Source organism: Cucumis sativus, chromosome 3, assembly GCF_000004075.3.
Source record: "Cucumis sativus cultivar 9930 chromosome 3, Cucumber_9930_V3, whole genome shotgun sequence".
NCBI lineage: Eukaryota > Viridiplantae > Streptophyta > Magnoliopsida > Cucurbitales > Cucurbitaceae > Cucumis > Cucumis sativus.
In genome coordinates, this window is record NC_026657.2 from 36,143,591 (window position 1) to 36,165,629 (window position 22,039).

The following is a 22,039-nucleotide window of genomic DNA, read 5'->3' on the forward strand; positions in this document are numbered from 1 at the left end:
AAAGTTGTATTTATATGACTTATTTAGAAAATAAAGCAAAAAAATATTATGTGGAGGTGAGTAGGAAGCAGACCTTTGGCTGCATGCCATCGTGAAAGTGTGTATTACATAAATGAATCCTATTTTAGATAGTTTGGTGATTTTATCATATACAGTGTAAATAGTCCATTTTCCCTCTCTTTCAAACATTTTTGTTTCTCACATAAGAAGTTGGTTATTACACCCTTACTCTTCAAAAACCAACTAAAATTATTAATTTTTATAAAAAACAAACAAATTCTAAACTTCTTGTATTAAAAAACAATAAACATCAAACTTAAATAATAAAAAACAAAATATCATTCAAGTTTTTTTTAAAAAAACACCCAAATTAATTTTGTTTTAAAATGAACAAAAACAGTAATCTTCTTAAACTAAAAACAATTCTAAGAAAATTCAGTATTATAATAATAGGCTAGGGGTATTTAAAAACAGAAACGTACTTAAAAAAAGCAAAATTATCAAACCCTTTAAGGCCATTTAAATATCATAAAAACTAAAAAAAGAAAAAGAAAAAAAAAATACTCCACACAAATTAGTAACTACCATTTTTCAAAAATATAACAAATCGATAAAATATTTTAAAATATAATGAATCGACAAAATATTTATATTGTATAAAACAATTTTTTAAAGCGGAAAAATCTCACAAGCTCACATTATAAAATACAAAAAATATCTCAGTCAACACGTAATTAATTGACCACAAGTGTATGCGTAATTTTTATTCTAAACAATCATGATATGCAATTGTGTAGAAAATTATATTTGATGATGTACTTCATAACACACAATTGCTAAGTTCATGATAAACGATAGTTTTGAAAAAGTCATAATAAACGATAGTTTTGAAAAAGTCATAATAAACGATCGTGTAGATGATGATATACAATCATGTGTAGTTTATGATACACGATCAAGTAGTTCATGATAAATGCTTAGTAGATCATGATACATGTACTGATCTTATTTTATTTTATATATTCTCCGACTAGTAAATATTTTAGAATTTTGTCAGATTTACGAAATTACAATTACTAATTTTGTATTAAAAGTGAATCAAAATTTTACATTTCTCCATTAAAAATATTAAAAATCAACTTAAAAGATTAAAAAAAATCAAACGTTACAAATTTTTCTAAAAAAACCAGTCAGATTAAATTTGTATTAAAATCAAACAAAAACAGTAAAATATTTTAATTCAGAAACAAATACGAAAAAAGCTGATATTATAAAAAACAAAAAAACACGCGACTTTTAAAATTTTGTGGAATTGAATTGTTTGAGATAATGGTGAGAATAACAAAATATTAGATAATAAATTGAAAAAATAACAAGTTTATAAAATATTAAGATTAATGGTAAAACCGTCCTATAAACACTATTTTATTTTATTTTTATCGGTTATAGTTCTTTATAGAGGAAAATTCTTTTTCAATAGATGGAGTGTATTTGTATAGATTAAAAATGATGCAGGATATCATAGATTCATGGATACGGTCTATTTACAAACATTTAGTTTTGAAAAACCTTAACTAAATTTTTTATTTTTGGGTTGAGATAAAATTATACTAACATTCCTTAGATTTATGCCTCCAATTAATACTAGATTTTCATATTTTTAGGTTTCAAATCAATTGATTAACAATTTATTTTTATAATTCATTACATATATATTGTATTACTGACTATCAATGATACTTATGAACGTCTATCAAACATTTGTTATTGAATAACCTGAAGTTTTGTTATAATTTGTAAATATTTGGTCAAATTTGCTATTTTTATACTTTTTTCACTTAACATATATATATATATGAATATAGTAAGGAAGAGTCTGTAAAAATAGTAAAAATAGCAAAAGAAAAAAAATTATAATAATAGAGTTAACCTCACTTCCATTTTTCAAAATTGCAAAAAATATTTTTTTGATTGTGACTGTTAGCCTAAAAAAACCAATCCAAATTGTGTAAAAAAGAGGAGAGTGTGTTGATGATAAAAGAAAATATAATATATTTAGATTATGATATTACAAATTGTGTCAAAATAGTTAAACCCAACCATGTCAACTATAATTATGGTTCAAATATCATATATATCATACAAATTTACATTTACATTGTGATGGATAAATAATAATAAATAAAATAATGTAATGAATGTACAAATTTATAAGTTTGTGCTAACCATTTTATTTATTTCGGAAAATTATGTTTGGCGCCTTTTAAGCACAGTTGGATGAATCAATGCGTAACATTGAATTCTGAGCGCTTGAACGATCTCTCTTCAAAAATCCTTCCATCCCGATTCTTCTCTTGGAATACTCCCCCGAACTCGTCCCCACCGCACTCCCTTTCTTCAATCCCATCCTCCGTCGGTACAAACACAGTATCCAAACCGAAGTACACATTATAGCTCCCAATTTTCCCCATAGTACCAAGTTTAACAGACATACCACTAGCACAAACCAACCGCTGAAGATTTTTTTCAAATTAATTTGTCTCAACAGTCGATTCGATCCATTTGGATAAAATCGGAATGATATTTCGCTCATCTCCGATGAGGCAGGAGACGAACTGCAGAAGGAGGAGGATGAAAATGGGGCCGAAGTACGCGAAGAGCGAGTAGAAGAGTTGCGGTAAAAGTTTAGATTATCCGAAGCAGTTCTTGATCTGTTATTTCCAATTGAAGACGGAGCTTGATGCCTTTGATTGATCTCCTTCTTCGAATTTTGGTTTTCTTTTTCTTTCCTTTTTCTGATCTTCTTCGCCTGCAATCCATCCAGCAAAATCTAAGAAAATTAATCGTAGAAGAAGAATAACAGAGAAGGAAAATTTTTAGATCGGCCAACAAACCAATGAAGTTCCGAATAAGACAGCCTTAAGTGCCCGTGAAAAAGCACCGGCACTGCCTTTCTTTTTACGGTGACCGGAATCTCCATCGCCTCCATACAACGGCCGCACGTTCTCATCGACCGTTATAAACGGAAAAACGTCCTCTGAACCGTCCTTAGATCGAACTTTGACATGGCCACCGCCGGAAGCTGCCGATCGAAAACAGGGAAACAATTTGTTTTTCTTCTTCAATTTGGGTGTAGCAATGGCGTCCATTGGACAATAGAATTTGAAAATGGAAACTATGGGGATCGGGGTTTGCACGGATTTAGCAAGGCGATAAATGAAAGAATTGGAAAATGAGAATCTGATGAGAAACAAAAAATGGAGAATCTGAAGTTGAAGAGATCATTTGATTTGTGTTGATGGAGGAGATGAATGGGCGGCGTTTAAGATTTGGAGGGCTGAGGGTTGGCGATGATATAGGGAGCACTTCGTTTGGTTTCACCGTTAAAAGCTCTCAGCTCTTCAATTAACAATGCAAGTCTTTTCTTTTCTTTTCTTTTTTTTCTTTGGATTTTGGATAAATAGTATATATTTTTAATGGATAACTAATTATATATTTTAACTAAAATTTTGTTAAATGAGTAATTAATGGTCGTGGACTTTTTAAAAATATAAAATTTTGATAAATTATTTACGCCCTATACCGAACAAAACCACTCCAACACACACAAAATTTATACTTTGATTTTTGTATGAAATGTAAATATTTTATCAAATGTTTTACCTCTTTTACAATTTTTCTTAATATAGTTACGTCGTTCACTTGTTATACGTAATTAAATTGATTTTGGAACACATACATGGTACTTTAGAATATTTATTTATAAAATTTTGTATACAAGTTGATATAACTAAAAAACTTGAAAAGTCCAAACTATTCGCTAAGTTGTTTTAAAGTCTAAAAAGTTAATATGTTTAGAATGTCTGTTATTGGAATTCTTGTTTATATTCAAGTTAGCAAGTTTGTTTTTTTTTGTTGTAAAGTTTTGTTGGAATTTATGTCATAAAACTTGTAGTTTGTAACTTAAAATTGTATTAATGAAACTGAATAGAGGTTGTATTGAGTAAACTTGAACTTTATATAGAGATATAAATGTGGATCAAGTTCGAGTATATAACCTAAACGATCTATAGTATATGAATAAGGTTACACATCATAACAGTAACGGTAACAGTATGATAACTTGTATAAATAAAGTTATTGTAGCATTTTATGTAAAATAATGAAGTTTTATCACATAAGATTGAAAGAAAATGCGAGAAAAAAGTAGAAGATTTTTCTAACTTGTGTATTGCATAATGTAAAAGAACTTTATCCATATTTTATTGCGTTTTACTTGTCTTATAGTAGGATTTTAGGCAAAAAGAAGTAAAACCTAGTGATAAAACGTTGGGCAAGGAGACGCACACAACCAACAAGGCGACGATCACAACAAGCTAGGTGATCTGAAGCACTAGAAGACAAAATGTGGTTGGTGCAAATGTCAAAAAAGGACAAAAGAACATCTGCGCGGTGCTGATACAACTTTATCATAAGCATTAATAAGGTGCGAAATGTTATGTAAACATCACTCCCGGCCTATAAGTAGAGGCATTTACTTCAGAGCAATGTGTTCGAATTTGGATCCCGGAGAGCAAGCTCACTATGCATTTCATCATTTTTGTCTTAGGTTTTAGGTGAGAGCTTAGAACAAAAAGAGAGAATTCTTCCCTCTACCATTTTCCTCATCACAACAAGCAAAAATCATATCGAAGAGTATGAGAAATCTTAGTTTGAGGCTCGACTCACTTCTATGTATTCCATTATGTGTTTGTCTTGTATTAAGTTGTAAGATGCACTCTATGGCCGAAAGACCTAAAGTTATGATTATAATATTAATACATTTCTTCTACCATTCTTCCATTTCTTTGTTACTATCCATTTTCACTGCATTTCATTAGTTTCTAAACAACGTAAAATGTTATTGATATTAGAGAATCTGGATGTATGTATTGTAAGTTTTGTTTAGCTAAACACGAAAATCAAGCCTTGTTTATTAACAAGAAAAGACAATTGCATAGGTAGTAATCAGTTGATAAATGAGAACCCATATTTAACTAAGAAAGCGACAAAGAGATTTTAGCAGTACAATCCCATCACCGAATTCATCATTTGCATAAGTTGCATAAATGTTAACGTGTGCGGCGAAAACACAAAAAATGCTGCCCACCTTAAATTTTGATAGATTACTTGTGAAACATACAAACTAATTAGATACAAACCATAGCTTAACTTTTAAGTATTTGGATTCCGAGAGGCGAGTAAGTATGGCGAAGGCACCGACAGGATATTCGCCTGAATTTTGAAGTTAATAGATGCTTTATATCGCCTCGAGATATCAATGCATAATACATTGCAATTAGTTAATTAAGTATTATTTCTTATCATGACGGCCTCATGAGTTCACATTTTCATACACTAATTGCATCTTAATGTATATAATTAGGACAAAAATATTATGCATAATTAATATTGTATAGAGCATACCGCATCCGATTAGCTACACGAGAGATTTGATAGGAACACTAATTCTCTAAGTTCGACCCCAGACTTACCAAGAAAACTCCATTCACTTACACTTGGACGGTAGAGAAGAAAACTTATATTACATACATATCATTAGAAAATTAGCAAGACATATGTAAGAATTGCATCTTTTATCGCATCATCTTATTCTAGTCGTTCATTAAGTCGCTCACTTAGAGCCCAACACGATACATCCATGAAGGATTGTTGCATAAACAAACGAGTACAATACCATGTAATTCTTGGTATTGTGGAATTGGAGGTTTTGTTTAAGGTGAGTTAAGGTGTCATAAAACTGAAAAACGTAAATTAAATATAATGAGATAAAGAACTGGAAATGTAATTAAATGATTAAGATGGATTTATTTGGGATAAACATGAGATTAGTTTTAAGATTTTAATAGATAAATGAATTATATATTAATATTTAAACCATTTTTTGGGTTGTCGTTGCTATGCTTTCTCTTGCGTGTATCCGTCTTCCTTCTTGGATTAGTAGAATAAGAAACGAAAAGGAGGAGACAGAAAATGGAAAAATCGCGGCGTATATAAAAACAGCTTTGCTCCTCATCATTTCCCCTCCTTACTCCCACTGAGAGCAAGAATCTCTTCACTTTGCTTTCTTTCTCCTTAGGGCAAAAGGAAAACAACCAAACAAATATCATTCTTCTTCTTCTTCTTCTTCTTCTTTCCTTCTCTCAATCATCCATTTCCCACTTCTTTCCAATCACCCACCCCATGGACTTGCTTCGATCTAATCTCTCCCGCGTTCGCATTCCCGAACCTACCAATCGCATCTACAAGCAGGAATGCTGCTTGTCCTTCGACACTCCCGTATTTTCTTCTACCTTCTTGTTTCTTTCGCCGTAATTTCTATTTGTTTTCTTCTTCTGGAATTCTGATGTTTTCTACTTACATACTCTGTAATCGCTGAGTGATTGGTTGAAAACTGTTTTTCTTAGAAATGTTAGTGTATGTCAAGGAAGTAGTGAGTCCTGGTATTGTCTTTTCGTTTATATGCTTGCTTATTTCCTCTTCTCAATTCCTATAATCTCTATCTTTTTATGCTCACACCATCTTTATTTCTTTCTGCCTGTGCCTGCATTTATGTTCTTTGTAATTATTGATTGTTTGGAGATAGGTCCATGTAATGTAATTCACTCATTTCTTCACTTGGACAAAAGATGAAAAAAAATAAAAATAAAGCGTGATCAAGAACATTACTAGTTTGCCCATGAAATACCCAGCTAAGATTCAAGAACATGTTCAACCTAACATTATTCCGTAGGTTTTGTAGCTTCAGTAGAAAAAAACGATATGCACACCAAGGATTATAAATGAAATTCAAATTTTCACGTGTATGAAAATGTTCACTCAGTAACATTCAACTTGACTACCTCCCTGGGGCTCTTCTATGCGTTTGTCTGCATATTGGTTATTCAAAAGCAACAACATTCATTCCATATGATTTTATGATGTCTTCAATCTCTCTCTCTCTTGTTGAATATAAGTGGAAGCTGTTCTTTTATGACACTGTCTGATGATTTTTTTCCTTTCGAGTTTCAGAGGTCAGAAGGTGGTTTGTTCATTGATTTGAATACATTTCTAGCATTTGGGAAGGATTATGTAGGTTGGAACTATGAGAGGACTGGAAATCCTGTGTATTTACACATAAAGCAAAGAAAGAAGTTGGTTCCTGAAGACAGGCCTTCAAAGAAACCTACTCTCTTAGCTATAGGTACTTTTACAACTTTGATTAATCTCATTTTATCCGTCCTCAACTGGCCACTTTTCTTATGTGTTTGGGGTACATACCCAATTTTTATAGCAGTATTTTTCTTATTTACTCCCAATAATGTTGTTGGTACTCTAATTAGTTGTTTCTCCCAATAGCATCATTGGTGCTTTAATAAGTTGATGGTTTGACTTACTTTTACTTATATGTAGAAATAGGAGTATTTGAGAACCTTCCTCCATGTAAATTTAGTTAAGGAAATGTAGTATTATTGATATATATAGACAATATTTTTGTAAGATAGAATGTTGCATTAATTGTATGAGAAGTACAAAAAAGGTAGCCAAAGACCAAACTATAGGAACTTACATCACAATTACTCCAGGAGAGATTTTGAAATATGAATCATTGCAAGATTGTTTGTCTAGTGTACTTGGATGATGATAAAAAGGCCCTGCATGTTCTCGCAAGGGCCTTGGGATTCTCGGATTCACCTCCTGTGCTATATTTCCCTATTTTAGTGCCCACAGTTTTTTTCCAAAAAAACTTGTGTCACCGTACAACCCTTTGTGATTTCGAACTGGAGACAAATCTTACCTTCAAAAGTGAAAAGAAAGGCTTGAAAGAGTAACTTTTGGAATTGTTGAGCATCTGAACTTTTTTATTTTGTTAAAATCATTATTTCTAATTTGTAATTTCAGTTGGTTATGTTTAAACTCTTGCTCAGCTAGACCTTTGATTCTGATTTCCATCAACCATCACCGTGGTTTCTTACCAAGGACTTTTATCCAAGTGCACATTGAAATAAAATTTTAAGTGGGTGCTCAACCTTGTTATCTTCCCAAAGTAGTTCTTGCACCATTTCTAACCTCCATCACCATCATAAGTTTGGATATGTTTTTCCTGCTGCTCTGATAAACATATTTTACTCCATACATGCAAACCAGGCAAGGCTGTTCTTTGTCATGGAGATGCTTTTTATGATCATATTTGCACTGCAAAGTCCCATTCTAGTGATTTTTTCTTATTTTATTTATTTATCTTATTGGAAATATTTCATTAATGATATGAAATATTTCCACCTGTACAAAGGAATCTAATTGAAGAGATTGCAAAAAGCTCCCCAGTTAGCTTGTGGGAAAAAGGTGGAAATTGCCCTAGGCCCTAGCCATTTAACCAAAAAATGTCCCATAATTTTTTTTTTAAATTTCCCAACCATGAACCATCTTTGTTCCATGGTTATTTAAGTTTCCAATTAAACTAGGTGGCTTCCTTCATCCTCTTTCTGGGGGATCGACTCTTTGAGCTCGAGAGTGACAGTAAGTTTATGTCAGTTGAACTATGTTCATCTTGATGTCAAGTGATGGATATTATGGTGTGCAATTGTTTTTACTATTTTATGGAACACCTCACATTGGGGAAATATAACATTTTACGTGAGGTTGAAATCCCCAGGGTGAGGTTTGCTATACGGTCAAGTGTGGTATTTTCTTTGGGTGCCCTTTTTCAAATTTTTTTTGAACTATTTCTTTCAAGAAAAAAAAGACTTTTTGTAACTATTCTATACGGTAGGAGTCCTGTGTGCTTTTTACCCAATGGAGGGCGTCTTTTTTCCATGAGAAAATTTACTGTATTTCCATTTCAACAAATTGATGTAAAATCTAGGATAAGTTACACATTTGGTGGGTCTACAGCTATGTGACATATTTTTAATTAAAAATATTTATTATATTTTTTTCCTTCTTTTTTTTCCTCTTTCTTCTTTCTCCCTTTACCCATTGATGGACTGCTGGCTCCATTTGATTTTTTTTTTCCTCTGTTCTTTTCTTCCTTCTTCAAGAAAATCCATTTTTTATAATCTCTGCTACAGGAGTCCTTTGCGCTTCCTATTCCAAATTGTTGTTTTATCATTCCGTTACTCTTTGCTGAATTAATTTGTTCTTTTTTCTTTACAAATTAGAGCATTACTTTTTTTTTTGAAAAAATTATTTGTGACTCATATTTTATGAGATGATTGTTTTCCATTCATGCAAATGTTTCAGTATGGCATAACTAGTTTCTTTGCTTGTATATTTGATTAATTATGGTGGTAATTGGAATAAAGGAACTGTTATCTTCACGTTCCAAGCTTTCAAAATTTAGTTTCTGTTATGAAACCTATCTTGGTCAATAAATTGAATCAATTTATTTTAGCATTCTGCTCTCTTCAGTTAATTCCATAGTTTTGTTCTCATGAGTAGTAATCAGGATAAAGTACTTTTACTGAAATAATATTCTCTACTACACCACCAAGAATGCATGTTATGAAACTTCCAGATAATGTCTAATCTGGGAACAGCTATTCAATCCTTGTGATCCATATTGTTATTTTTCTTCAGGAGTTGATGGTGGGTTTGATAACAATGAACCTGAATATGATGAAACTTATAGTATTGTGATACTGCCTAACTATGCAACTCTTCCATTTCCTTCTGTGGAGCTGCCAGAGAAGGTGAAAGTCCTTCTCCACTCCTATCTCTTATCCGGAGAAGAAAACCTTTTTTTTTTAAAAAAATATATATATTTGAAACCCAGGCTTATGCTATAATTGCAGGTAAGGTTAGCAGTTGATGCTGTCTTATTGGCTGAGGGCGCTGAAAGAAAAGAGCAACTTGCAGCATGGACAGCTGATAAGAAGCAGATTAGTTCATATGCGATGAATCTGCAGCAGATTGACAATGGTGTTATAGTTCCTCCTTCTGGGTGGAAGTGTTCAAAATGTGATAAAACTGAGAATCTGTGGCTCAATTTAACTGATGGAATGATCCTTTGTGGGAGAAGAAATTGGGATGGGACAGGAGGTAACAACCATGCTGTTGGGCACTACAAAGAGACAGGCTATCCTCTTGCTGTTAAGCTAGGGACGATCACAGCTGACCTTGAAGCGGCAGGTAATGTTTTGCTGCTTTTGTTTGATAAATTTATTCACTTACTTTTCAATAAAGATTAAATCATTCACCTGAAATGGGGAGAGAAATGGAAGGATACTAAAATATGGTCAGAAGAACCATGGAAGAATAAAAGATTTCCTATATATGGCTTTACAAGTATAACCCAAGTTGCTAGTTTCCTACTAGCTTGTTGGGACCAAATATTGCAGGGTTAACCACTTGTTCTATAAGAATTAGTTGATGCAAATGAGCTACCTTTCACACCTATAATTGTTCTTTAAAATAACTTTTTTGGGGAGGGGAGAGGGTAGGGGGGAGAGTCTACTGTATATGGGGATTAGGGATATAAAATGAGTTTTCTGCCTTTTCATTATCCTGGTATATGTTTTTCCTTCATTCTTTGTGTGGTGAGTAGCAGCATTAGAATCTTGAAATAGAGTGAAAAATAATTTTCATTTGTCTTGGAGATGTGTCAGATAGCATATAGTTTCCAAGTCTCCTTTGATTGTGTGGATTTGGGAATTGGCCAGGCAAGAAACATGATTAAAGCCCTGTTATCAAAGAAGTATTGAGAATTTCCCTAGGAAACAAATGAGTTGCACCATTAGGTGGTGGCTTGTATTTTGTGAGGATCACCGTAGATGGACTACATTACACAAGAAAGCAGAACTTTTATTTCTATTTTTGCAATATGCAGAATCTATTCATTATTAGTGATTGTAATGGTAGTAAAGCTTCCTTTTAGAATAACGTTTAGGGTTGTTTCCATTGGTTTATTGCGAAGGCAGTGTTATGGTTGTTTTCCTTAACGAATTGGAGTTTTTGGAAGCAAGTAGTTGTGTCTTTCACCCACTTTTGATCTTTTATCTCGGCTGATACATGTTCAAATTTTAATTATGGGTAATATTTTTGTGGCAGCTCAGATGTTTACTCTTATCCCGAGGATGATAGTGTGTTGGACCCAATTCTAGGACAACATCTTGCTTTCTTTGGCATTGACTTTTCATCATTGCAGAAGGTTATATATTCTCTCACAGACTGCTTGAGTGGTTTGTTTAATTTTTTCATGGAGCTTAGATGTGGCAACAAATGGAAACTGGATACTTTTAATTTGGATTGAAAATTATTTGTTGTGGTGTACTGTAAACTATATTTGAAGAGTTGCAGTGCATATCTTGATCTTATGATGTGGTTTTTTATCTGCACTTTGCAATGGATCCACAATTTATTTAGGACAGGAATTTAATAATGGTTTTTACTTAGAGTTTGTACCTTATTGTGGTTAATAACTTGTCATCAGCTTTCCATCTAAAATGAGGCAAATCTTAGTCTATAGTAGAAATATCTAATGTAATTGCGTAACAGAAATGTTTTTTTTTACAATAGTCATAAACTTCATTAAACGGCATGAAAGCAGATTACAAAGACGAGCGTCACACTCAGTGTCAGAAGATTATAGAATAAGCAGCCAGAGAGAGCATGACATGGACATCAAAGGAGTAGTGACAAGTGGGGATGGTTAAGGTTCTTAGAGGGAGGGGGAGAGAAAGTGAGAGTTGAGTGTGAGGACTTGGGTTTAAAAATTTATTATTTTGCAGAACGTGGACTATTGTGATCATGGCACGAGATAGTTGATTGGAGGCCTCATCCCAAATGGGATTGTTGCTCTGATTTTGGTCCACCTTTACTTGGAATTGTCGTGAGCTTTATTCCTACTCTTTTTTGGACTGGTTATGAGCCGCATGCTAAAGACAATTCACCTAATCTTGTGGAGGCCAGCCAATTTAGTGGGAGTCAGATTTGAGCTATTTTAGGATTTAAGCTCCTAAACTCATGTGGGCAGTAGTCGCTATTACCTATTTAGAATTTAAACTTCTGTTGGATGGTCACCCTCCCACATTAAGAGACTCAATATGTGTAGGAAATAAAAGTTGGTATAGGGTAGGAATTGATTATCTACCTTGACATATATATCCTCTATCCCCATTTAGATTTGCCATTGTGGTGATCATAGCAGTCGCGTTGAGCCTTTAATGTAAACATTTCTTTATCAAATCTATATTTATATATTATTTACATATTTATTAATTTTGTTGTTTGGTGCTTTCTTTCTTCTTTTATTACTATCTTTTAATTGGAGTGCAATGAACACAAGGGATTTGACTAGTATTTGTTGTGAAGCAATTAGATCTTAGAAAACGGTTTAATATTTCCTTAAAAATTGAATGAAAAATTATATGTTAAGTTTCCGTTCTTGCTTCTCTTTTCTATATGTCCAATCTTGTTGAAAGGAGTTTCTATTTTCCTTTACAGACTGAAATGACCACTGCTGAAAGAGAGCTTGACCAAAACACTAATTTTGATTGGAATCGGATACAAGAAAGTGGACAGGAAGTTGAACCAGTTTTTGGACCAGGTTACACTGGGCTTGTTAATTTAGGAAACAGGTATCAATGTATTGTTGACTGTTTATTTAGTTGGTGCATCTAAATTTTTCTTTGCTCACAGTTGTATTTTTTCTTGCAGCTGCTACCTGGCAGCAACAATGCAAGTTGTATTTTCAACGCATTCATTCTGTGAAAGGTCCTTGTAATATCTACTTGGTTTTATTACAGAAAATTGTGTTGTATGTTTTCCTAATTCTACTTTTGTTTGGGTATGCTTTCAGATTCTATGCAAAACAGAGTTTAAAATTGGCTTTTGAAACTGCACCTGCAGATCCAACTGTCGATCTTAACATGCAGCTGTAAGTGGCTAGGAATTTTTAAGCTTTTATATTTGCCTACTATATTTCTCTTTGCTCTGTTCTTCCTTGGGGGGGGGGGGGGGGGGGGAATGAAGAATGATGATGTACTTATACTAATTACTTTTTGCTCGTACAGAACAAAGCTGGCACATGGTTTGCTATCTGGAAAATACTCAATTCCTTCACCAGAGGTAAGTTACTAAGGACAAACAAGCCCTCTAATCAATTATTTCTGCTGTTGGTTAATTTGCATTCTGATCCGTCCTGCAGAAATTTGACAAGTTGAATTCTTCTTCCTCAGCAATAGATGCAGTGAGTTTTGGGCAAACTGTTAATTTATTTTTTTGTTTTAAAGATCAGAAATTGGATAATGTACTTGCTGCACTTACTATTTTGCTTTTAATTCCTTGGAATTGTATACACACACACACACATACTTTATATTTCGTTCTCAAGGTTCAAGTAATCACTCTCTTTGTTCATTAGCAATTTCTGTTCTTTACTGCTAGTTCGAACTCTTGGACATATTTGTGAAGCTTTTCTTGTTTGTCTTTTTGTTGCCACTTGCGTGCATCAACCATAGAAACAAGAAGGCATACCCCCTCGAATGTTCAAAGCAGTTATTGCCGCTAGCCATCCTGAGTTTTCTACAATGAGACAGCAGGTATGTTTGCATTGTCAGTTTATTATTCATTCAAAATGCTCATTTTAGTGAAAAATATTTATTTGCTTTTTTTGAATTTTGCAATTAGTGTATTTTGGATCTGTAGATTTTATTTAGTTTTTATAATTTAGTATAGAAGGAAAACCTCTGATTATTATTCTCTTTTAAAAAAATTATGATAGATCCCTTAGGCCAAGGGCTTTGGGCCTTGGGGTTTCACGTAGGTGTATGCCTAATGCACATCTTCTTTTGTGCACAAGGCGAGCCACAAGACTTGGGCTTAGCAGTTAGTTGCCCTTTGGGGAGTGCTTTTTTAAATGCTGCTTTATGCGATGAATACTTTTGAGTTTTTATTTTTCCATTTATATTTATATATATATATATATATATATATAATAGTTTATCGAGGAAGCCAACTCTAAGGAGAGGTAACAAATGAATATACAGGCACATTGTGTAAAAGAAAAGAAAAGAAAAAAAGCTTGAAACAAAAGGACAAGAAACTACCAAGTTACTATAGGGGGCTCCAATCAAAAGAATCAGAGATAAAGGGTAATGAAAGAAACTCCTTAGTAACTGACATCAATTCTTTTGAGTTATAATGAAACATAGATCTTATACTCTCTTGGTATATGAGCTAAAACTGAATCCGTCAGTATCTAACATGTGCTTAAGTAGACTTGGGGGGGGAAGGGAAAATCATGGATCTTTAATTGATTCATGTATTTTCTTACCTATTGTCAATTTTACCGTTCCTTTAAGACTCGGGTATATTTGAATCATCTTTTGGATTAAGAATGCCAACAACAAAAGAGGATTGTTTCCGAGATCACGGAAGTTAATGATACGTAATTAACTCACATACTTAATTAGTTAATATACTTTATTAACTCACATTATTTACCTTTGTTAATTATCTTAAATTAATTCATCTATAACAACATATCTTCTTAAAACATGTTCAATTAATTTTTAACAAGGAGCTCTAAAGAGAGTGTTTGTGGGGCATATTTGCGTTATTGATCCTTTGTGAATGAGATGTTCTTGAAATGTGGGAACAAAGAGGTGAATATGCTCGGTAGAAGGGAAGAGTCAGAAGACTAAGGGGGTGTTTGAGGCGGGGAATGAGTTATTATAATAGTTTGTGGGTTATTATTCTGTGTTTGGGGTGCAGATTATTATAGTTTGAGTTATTTTAATCTATGTTTGGAGAAGTAAGGAATAGTGACATATAGGAGAGATGGAGAGGAATAGTGGGGGAGAGAGGAATAGTGAGAAATAGGAGAAATAAGGAAAAAAAGTAGAATAGTCCTAATCCTAGGATTATGATAATCCTTGGGGCAAACATGGAGTGAGCTGAAATAGCCCGCTCCACTCCTTCATAATCTGAAGGCCAAATGGCTTGCTAGGTACTCTTGCATTAAGTGGAAATCAATGACTACTTTGCAAGAGGTAGACCAATGTTAGAGCACTGGTTAGACCTTTGAAACTTGGAGATCGTGGATTACATTTCATTAGCCTTCTGCAAAACCCTCAACCTATATTGGGGCAGACCTGTAAGTTTGGCTCGATGTTGGAAGAACTAAGTACAACTTCCCGCTATTTATATATGTTATGATTATTACTGATCAATGATATAATACTAAATTTACTTTCCTTATCCAAAATCAATATTACATTTTACTTCACCCATTGGCTTAAGCTTTTGGGTTAATGGGCTATTTAAGATGGTATCGGTGCAGGTGGTCCAAGGATATTCAGTGTTCAAGCCCCAAGAATGTTATTTTCTCCTCAATTAAAATTGATTTCCACATTTTGGGTTGTCTTTATATTACAAAGCCTACAAGTGAAGGTTTTTTTTTTTTTGAAATGGAAACAAGTGAAAGGAAAGTATTGAATGATATAATATTAAATTTTCCTTGATCTATTAGCTTAAGCTTTTGGGTTAATTGGTGATACAAGAATCACGTCTTCCAGTTTGTTCTTGTTTATTTATGATGCTGTCTTACGTTGTAATCTCTCAAAGTTTTCTCTGGACTACTTCAATCCATATATCCACTTTTCAGGCTTGGATTGTCAAAAAGGTTTTCTAAACCACGGTCTGTGCCTAGTGGCCACAGAAGTAGATGTTCTGTTGAGAAAACCATTTCAATACAGAGAATCTAGTTATGCACACAACCTGCTAGTCTATTTTACATATTATTTAATGAAATTCTTACAGGATGCCTTGGAATTCTTCCTGCATTTTCTTGACCAAGTCGAGCGGCAAAATTCTGGGAGTTTTGGAAGTGATCCTGCAAGAAGCTTCAAATTTGGTATTGAGGATCGTATTGTGTGTTCATCTGGAAAAGTTGCTTATAACAGACGACACGATTACATTCTCTCACTGAACATCCCATTACATGAAGCAACTAATAAAGGTAAGATGGGTTAGCCATTATTACTTTATAAAGATCTATCACCAAATGACACCATTGTTTGAAATCTCAGATGAAGTTGAAGCTTTCCAGAAGCTCAAGGCACAAAGGATCTCAGAGGGGAAGGAACTGTAAGTGGGAATCTTCTTTTGCATGTTTTTACCATTTCACATTGATTGTTTGTTGCTAAGAATAATGTGTTTAGCAGAGGCACTGATGAAATTGTCCGGCCTAGAGTACCTCTAGAGGCATGTCTTGCAAGCTTTTCATCTCCGGAGGAGATTCATGATTTTTACAGCACTGCCTTGCAAACTAAGACTACAGCAATCAAGTAAGCATTCTTCAATTTTTTGAGAATTAATTAAAATTTACCTTTTTTTGCCACAATTAAGTGAAGTGTTGGCATGAGCAGAAGTGAGTGAGCATTTTCATCAACCCTGCTCTATAACTTTACAGGACTGCAAGATTAACTTCCTTCCCAGACTACCTGGTCTTGCATATGCGCAAATTTATTATGGGGGAGGGCTGGGTGCCCAAAAAACTAGGTATTTCTTTGCATCTTCATTGATTTTTTTGTTCTCCCTTGCATGGTCTTTCTGTTTCTTATGTTTTAACCTTCTGATGTTGTATCACTTAGATGTGTATATCGATGTCCCTGACATCATTGATCTTAGTCAAATGCGTAGTAAAGGACCTCAGGCTGGGGAAGAGCTTTTACCCGAGGCTGGTAGGTGGATTCTTCTTGGTTTTCTGTCTCTACTCTTATTTCCTAAACTTACTTTCCATATGTCATATTTGTTTAACTTATGGATTTATGTTCCAGTCGTTTTTAATTAATAAACGAAATGTCTTTTTACAAAAAAAAGAGGTTATTTTCAGTTAACATAGATTGGGCAGGCAGGCATTTGTGTACATAACTGCCTCTTGAGTTGGAAACATGGAACAGTATTTGCAAATTTTAATATTACAGAGATGTTTACTCATACATTTAACGAGGCACATGATCAGAAGGGTTTGTTTTTCCACTTTTATATATATGCAACTGGGGGAATGAGAAAAGAGACATGTTTTGATATGGATAGCGAACGAATATGATCAGGAAACATAGTTTTTCTATTGATACTTGCAGATATCTGGGTTTTTTGAAAAAGAAAAACCATGCTCCATGGGGAAGAAAAAAACGAACATAAATTAATGAAAAGAAACACCAACAAGATGATGAAAAAAAAGGGAATAACCTTTCTCATAAAGGAGAAGTCTTCTGCTCTGTTAGTTTGGGCATCTCGTCCTTCTTTTGTAAATTCAAATTTCAGACCCAATGAAATTTGTTTTGTATAAAAAAAATGTGTTGATAAAGGAGCTCTGTGAGAAACAATTTTTGTTTTGTGTTTCTTTTTTGTTGAAGAATGCAGTGTTCTTGTAAATTTTTCTTTTTGATATTTACATCTTTACGACTGCAGAATTTTGCATTTTGAATATAAAATTTTATACCTATAGCTTACCTATCAATTTAAGGTCCGTTTGGATTGCCTTTAGAAAAAAGTTCTTTTTCCTAAAAAAATCTCATTTTTGTTTAAACTGTTTTGATCAAAATTGTTTTAAATACACTTCAAAGTATGAGTGTTTGCCAAACATTCTAATTTTTTTTCCAAAATAACTTATCTTTTTAATTAAAAACTTGAGAATGTATCTTAAACACACCCTTAGTTTATAATACATGGAAATATGGATTGGAATCTATGTGTATGTTTTGATCTTTGTGTCTATCCTGTCAATTTTTAAAATTTTGAATATAATGTTTCGCTGTCTGCATCTTCTTTATAATACAACCTCTTAGATTTTCTGGGATTCTATGTTGGTAATTTTATGTTATATACTGTGTCTATGGGCTCACTTTTTGGCATTGTCAGGTCCTGAGGACGACTTTCAGTCAAATAGACCTACAGCCAACGATGATATTGTTGCTCAACTTGTGTCAATGGGATTTAACCATCTTCACTGTGAGAAAGCTGCCATTAATACCTCAAACGCTGGAGTTGAAGAGGCTATGAATTGGTTACTTTCTCACATGGATGATCCAGGTATATTTTAATAATATTGTTTTGATGTACATCAGATTCTTCTCCTTTTGTTTCTATTATGTCCTTGTGGAACATTACATCTGCAGTTTTTATTGTTTCAGCAATTATGTTTTAAGATGTTATTTGTACATGTTCGTCATTCCTGTATTTTTCTGGTAGATATAAATGACCCAATCTCCCAGAAGGCAGATTTTGTTGTTGATCAAACAAAAGTGGATATGTTGCTTCAGTTTGGTTTTCAAGAAGCCATTGCTAAGAAAGCATTAAAGGCATCTGTAAGTACTGCTGCTCACTTACCTCACATGTCCGTCACAGCAAAAGAACGTCTAAAAGAGGGAGAAGAGAAAAGGAGAGAAAACAACTAAAAAGAAGAAACGTGTAGTTCATATATGGGTTTTGATTCTCCTTGCATCTTTTGATTGTAGGGCGGTGACATTGAGAAAGCGACAGATTGGATATTTAACAATCCTGAAGCTTCTATATCATCAGAACCAGACTTTTTGGACGCCACTACATCAAGCACACCAACTAACCTCGATACCGGGCTACCTGATGGTGGAGAGAGTTAGTTTCTTACTTTTGATAATTATTTCTATGTCACCTGATCATATTCTAGGTTTTGTCTGTGTTTTCCTGTGATTTTTTCTATAACTCATTTTCTTTTAAGGATTTCGAGTTCTTAAACAATTTTAGAAAGATAAATCTAATGCCATGATCACATTTGTATGAACGTGAGGTCGATATTCTGTCTAATTTAGATTTGAACATAATAGAAGAAATTATGTACACACACTTTATAAGTTAATTCTGAGAAACGTGTTCTTTGTGGAAAGAGGGTGATGCTTTCAAAAGGGAGAGAAAGATTAGAGGAAAGGACATTTGAATTAATCATTAAAACGTTTTCGTTTCTTTTCATAAAATTCTAGAAACTATAAACGTAGGCAAAGGGCTCATACATTTTTGTTTCCTCTTTTCTTTTCTCTCGCTAATACTTGTTTTTTTTTTTTCTTTTTGTTTGCAGTTTTTCTCTAAAATATTAAGTCTTATCAAATTTTATTTTTTCTTTTTGATAAGAATATAGTGTTATCAATATAAAATAATGAGTAATAGACATTGATCGACTACTATCATTTTGATCGTTGATAGATAGTGAAATTTTGCTATATTTGTAGGTATTTTTTAGCTGTTTTTCTATTTGAAAAAATTTCCCAAAAATTTGTTCTGGTGTGTGGAAAATTCTGAGTAAGTTTTAATGCCACTTTATCACATTACACACCTGTATGATAGTGAATGTTTATCTCTACTGAAAGGGGTATTCTTCCTTTATTCAGTGAATTTTAGTTTTTGTTTCTAGGTCAATACATTGTGCTCGCCTCACTGACGTACCTTTTTAACAACTTTACTAATCAATTTTCTTCTTGTTGGCCAGTCTGATCAGTTGAATTTCTACTCAATATTTTTTGATGCTTGACTAAAATCTTTGGAGTTCTGTTTTTCCAGGATATAAACTGATGGGAATAATAAGCCACATTGGGACTTCTACTCAATGCGGTCACTATGTTGCGCACATCTTTAAAGATGGTAGATGGGTTATTTTCAACGACGACAAAGTCGGGGTTTCAGTTAACCCCCCCAAGGACATGGGATATTTGTATTTCTTTGAAAGACTCAAAGAGTAGTCAGCCGATTTCATTGCAAGAAAAAAGGAAACACAAGCTTTTGAAAATTCACCCAAATATGGTAAGAACTGAGCGAGGGAGAAAAAGGAAAAGATCATTCAATTGAAAGATACACCCAGCTTTGGTGCGATGATGGATCCGAACTGAACCGTGCAATGCCTCTAACTACGATGCAAAATTTTGTGAAAAACGGTGGCTGTGGTTTAATTGCTGTAATATGGATACTATTCAATATTGGGTGCCCCCTGCCTCCCTTTTCCCCTACAAGAAATTTTATATACAATTGTTGCCATCATGGTTCTCCCTCTGTTTTCCAATTTTTTGGAAAAACCCAAATTAGGAAGAGTTGAATATAACCCTAAAGTCATATACTATTTCCATGGTTCCACAATAAGAAAAACCAACTACAACTCATGCTCATACTTTTTTTGTCATTTCTTATGGTATCTATAATAATTGGTATGATGGAAACAGCAAGATTTTTTTTTTCTTTAAAAAAAATTGTTTCTAAGAGAACTTTTTTTTAAAGTTAGAACTCAATTGATTCTGCCCTTATGATATTAGACTGTTAAATCATTCCTGGAGATTGCTTGATTTCGGCTTTGTATTTTCTTTATCGTTTGGTTTAATTTTTTTAATAAAATGAACAAAAATGTTTACGTTACTCTTTTCAAGTACTACCTGTAGTCTGTAGTAAATGTTTATGGGGAAGCAGGGAGTTAAAATTGGAAAGCTATGGATTTCACACATTTATAATCATATGAATATCTAGTTTTATAGAGACTTGTTTACTTTTTAAAAATATTTGTTTTTCCATTATAAATTTTTTATAATTATAATTATAATTTAAACTGATGTGTCTTATTTGTTGTAAAAGTTCATATTCACTAGAAATGGCAAGAATTAATTGTTGATTATCTTAAATCCTTAGAAGGAAAGTTTATGATTAAATTTTTGTTACAGATAATTGATATTGTTTATAGCAAAAAAACTCATAATTATTTTTTTGTAAATATTTACTGATAGTTGTAAATGATCAAAACAAAAGTTAAGTTGATCATAACTTAAGAAATGGTTTAATATTTGAAGAAATATAAAATAACAAAATTCTAGTGTACCTTTTTTTTTTCCTAAAACTTTTAAAATCAAATGTCATTACCAAAAAATTGTGTTTATATAAGTTAATTGTGAAGTTTACAACAGGAAGTAGCATATTTAGAAATGATGGAGCACTTGGTGATAAATAATTTGGAAAACATTGGCAGTTGTAGTCTTTACCCATCACTACCAAGAAAATGATGGGTCTTCTTTATTTATTTTTCCTTAAGAAAGGAAAGAAGAAGAAATTGTAAAAGGTGTCAATAAAATAATAAGATTAGGTTTGTTGTGATATTTTTTGTGTTTTTTAAAAAGAGAAAAAGATTAAGTTGAAGAAGCAATTTTTCTGTTAGATAATTATTGAGGGAAATAAATAGGTAAGAAAGAGAGCAACAACTTTCCACCAAACTGCTTTAGGCACAGCCGACCGTTTTAATTGCCGTACGAACCAACGAACACCTTCTCCTCTCTTTCTTTACCTAATTTCTCTTCTCATCATTTATTATCATTACTTCCTTCGCCTACTCTCCCTATCTCTCCCACCTTTTTTTATTTTTATTTTTATTTTTTAAATCACCATCACCATCACCATCATCATGGGTCACGGGTCACGGGTCATGTGCATCAAAGATCCCACCGGTGGAACCATGCACGCTTCTCTAAAACTTAAGACACAAGAGAGCGGGCTTGAACATTTTGACGCCAACCAATATGAGAGAGAGATAACCACCTACAACACTACTCCAAGTCTTTGCCTCAGTCATACTGTGTGAGTGGATTGAGGGATTTGGAGAAGCTCCCAAGATAAATGGCATCATCACTTCATGGTTTTCCATCTCATCCCAACTATAAAATGAATGAAAACTTTGCATGACCCAAATCAGATTGCCCACTCAACTTCTCCCACAAATGGGATATTTAATGATTACAATAGATACTGTTATTTGAGAGTATGATCTTCATGCATGATCCTTACCTCCCGTTCGACTTATGGTAACATCCTAATACACTTACACTTCTAAACACATGGTAAGTTATTATAATAGTAGGTTATTCTATAGTCCTTGTTTGAGTGCATAATATTGTAGTTTGTGTTTAGGGTACAAAGTGTTATATGTCTCTTTGAGGTACACAAATTATTATAATATGTGTTGTATCATGTTTATATTTTTTTCACTATTACA

General features: G+C 33.1%; 2 protein-coding genes across 5 annotated transcripts; one reads left to right on the plus strand and one right to left on the minus strand.

Moving 5' to 3' along the window:
• Positions 1-2,085: 2,085 nt before the first annotated feature.
• On the minus strand, positions 2,086-3,602 carry LOC105435019. Its single transcript, XM_011654072.2, has 2 exons — positions 2,895-3,602; positions 2,086-2,809 (listed from the first exon to the last, which is right to left on the minus strand). The coding sequence occupies exons 1-2, from the start codon at positions 3,147-3,149 to the stop codon at positions 2,264-2,266; spliced, it is 801 nt and encodes a 266-aa protein (XP_011652374.1). The 5' UTR covers positions 3,150-3,602; the 3' UTR covers positions 2,086-2,263.
• A 2,365-nt stretch (positions 3,603-5,967) lies between these two features.
• LOC101210128 (ubiquitin carboxyl-terminal hydrolase 14) lies at positions 5,968-20,179 on the plus strand. Of its 4 annotated transcripts, none has more exons than XM_011654073.2 (20): positions 5,968-6,339; positions 7,072-7,243; positions 9,619-9,731; positions 9,834-10,170; positions 11,094-11,188; positions 12,484-12,617; positions 12,697-12,753; positions 12,839-12,916; positions 13,053-13,107; positions 13,187-13,228; positions 13,500-13,580; positions 15,802-16,000; positions 16,071-16,128; positions 16,203-16,328; positions 16,454-16,542; positions 16,635-16,724; positions 17,908-18,078; positions 18,238-18,353; positions 18,504-18,642; positions 19,579-20,179. In XM_011654073.2, exons 1-20 carry the CDS (start codon positions 6,244-6,246, stop codon positions 19,755-19,757), a joined length of 2,427 nt encoding a protein of 808 aa, XP_011652375.1. In that variant the 5' UTR covers positions 5,968-6,243; the 3' UTR covers positions 19,758-20,179. The 4 variants fall into 4 exon arrangements, with proteins under 4 accessions (XP_011652375.1, XP_011652376.1, XP_004146842.1 ...); XM_004146794.3 differs by having other exon boundaries at positions 5,969-6,339; positions 16,206-16,328; positions 19,579-19,783; XM_011654074.2 differs by lacking the exon at positions 13,187-13,228 and having other exon boundaries at positions 19,579-19,783.
• Positions 20,180-22,039: the final 1,860 nt, after the last annotated feature.

Bases quoted from the DNA above. Each gene is read 5' to 3' on its own strand.
- LOC105435019 (XM_011654072.2), bottom strand. From the start codon at position 3,149: ATGGACGCCATTGCTACACCCAAATTGAAGAAGAAAAACAAATTGTTT. The intron at 2,810-2,894 runs GTTTGTTGGCCG...GATGGATTGCAG, and splicing joins TCTTATTCGGAACTTCATTG to GCGAAGAAGATCAGAAAAAG.
- LOC101210128 (XM_011654073.2), top strand. From the start codon at position 6,244: ATGGACTTGCTTCGATCTAATCTCTCCCGCGTTCGCATTCCCGAACCT. The intron at 7,244-9,618 runs GTACTTTTACAA...ATTTTTCTTCAG, and splicing joins ACCTACTCTCTTAGCTATAG to GAGTTGATGGTGGGTTTGAT. The intron at 18,079-18,237 runs GTATATTTTAAT...TTTTTCTGGTAG, and splicing joins TTCTCACATGGATGATCCAG to ATATAAATGACCCAATCTCC.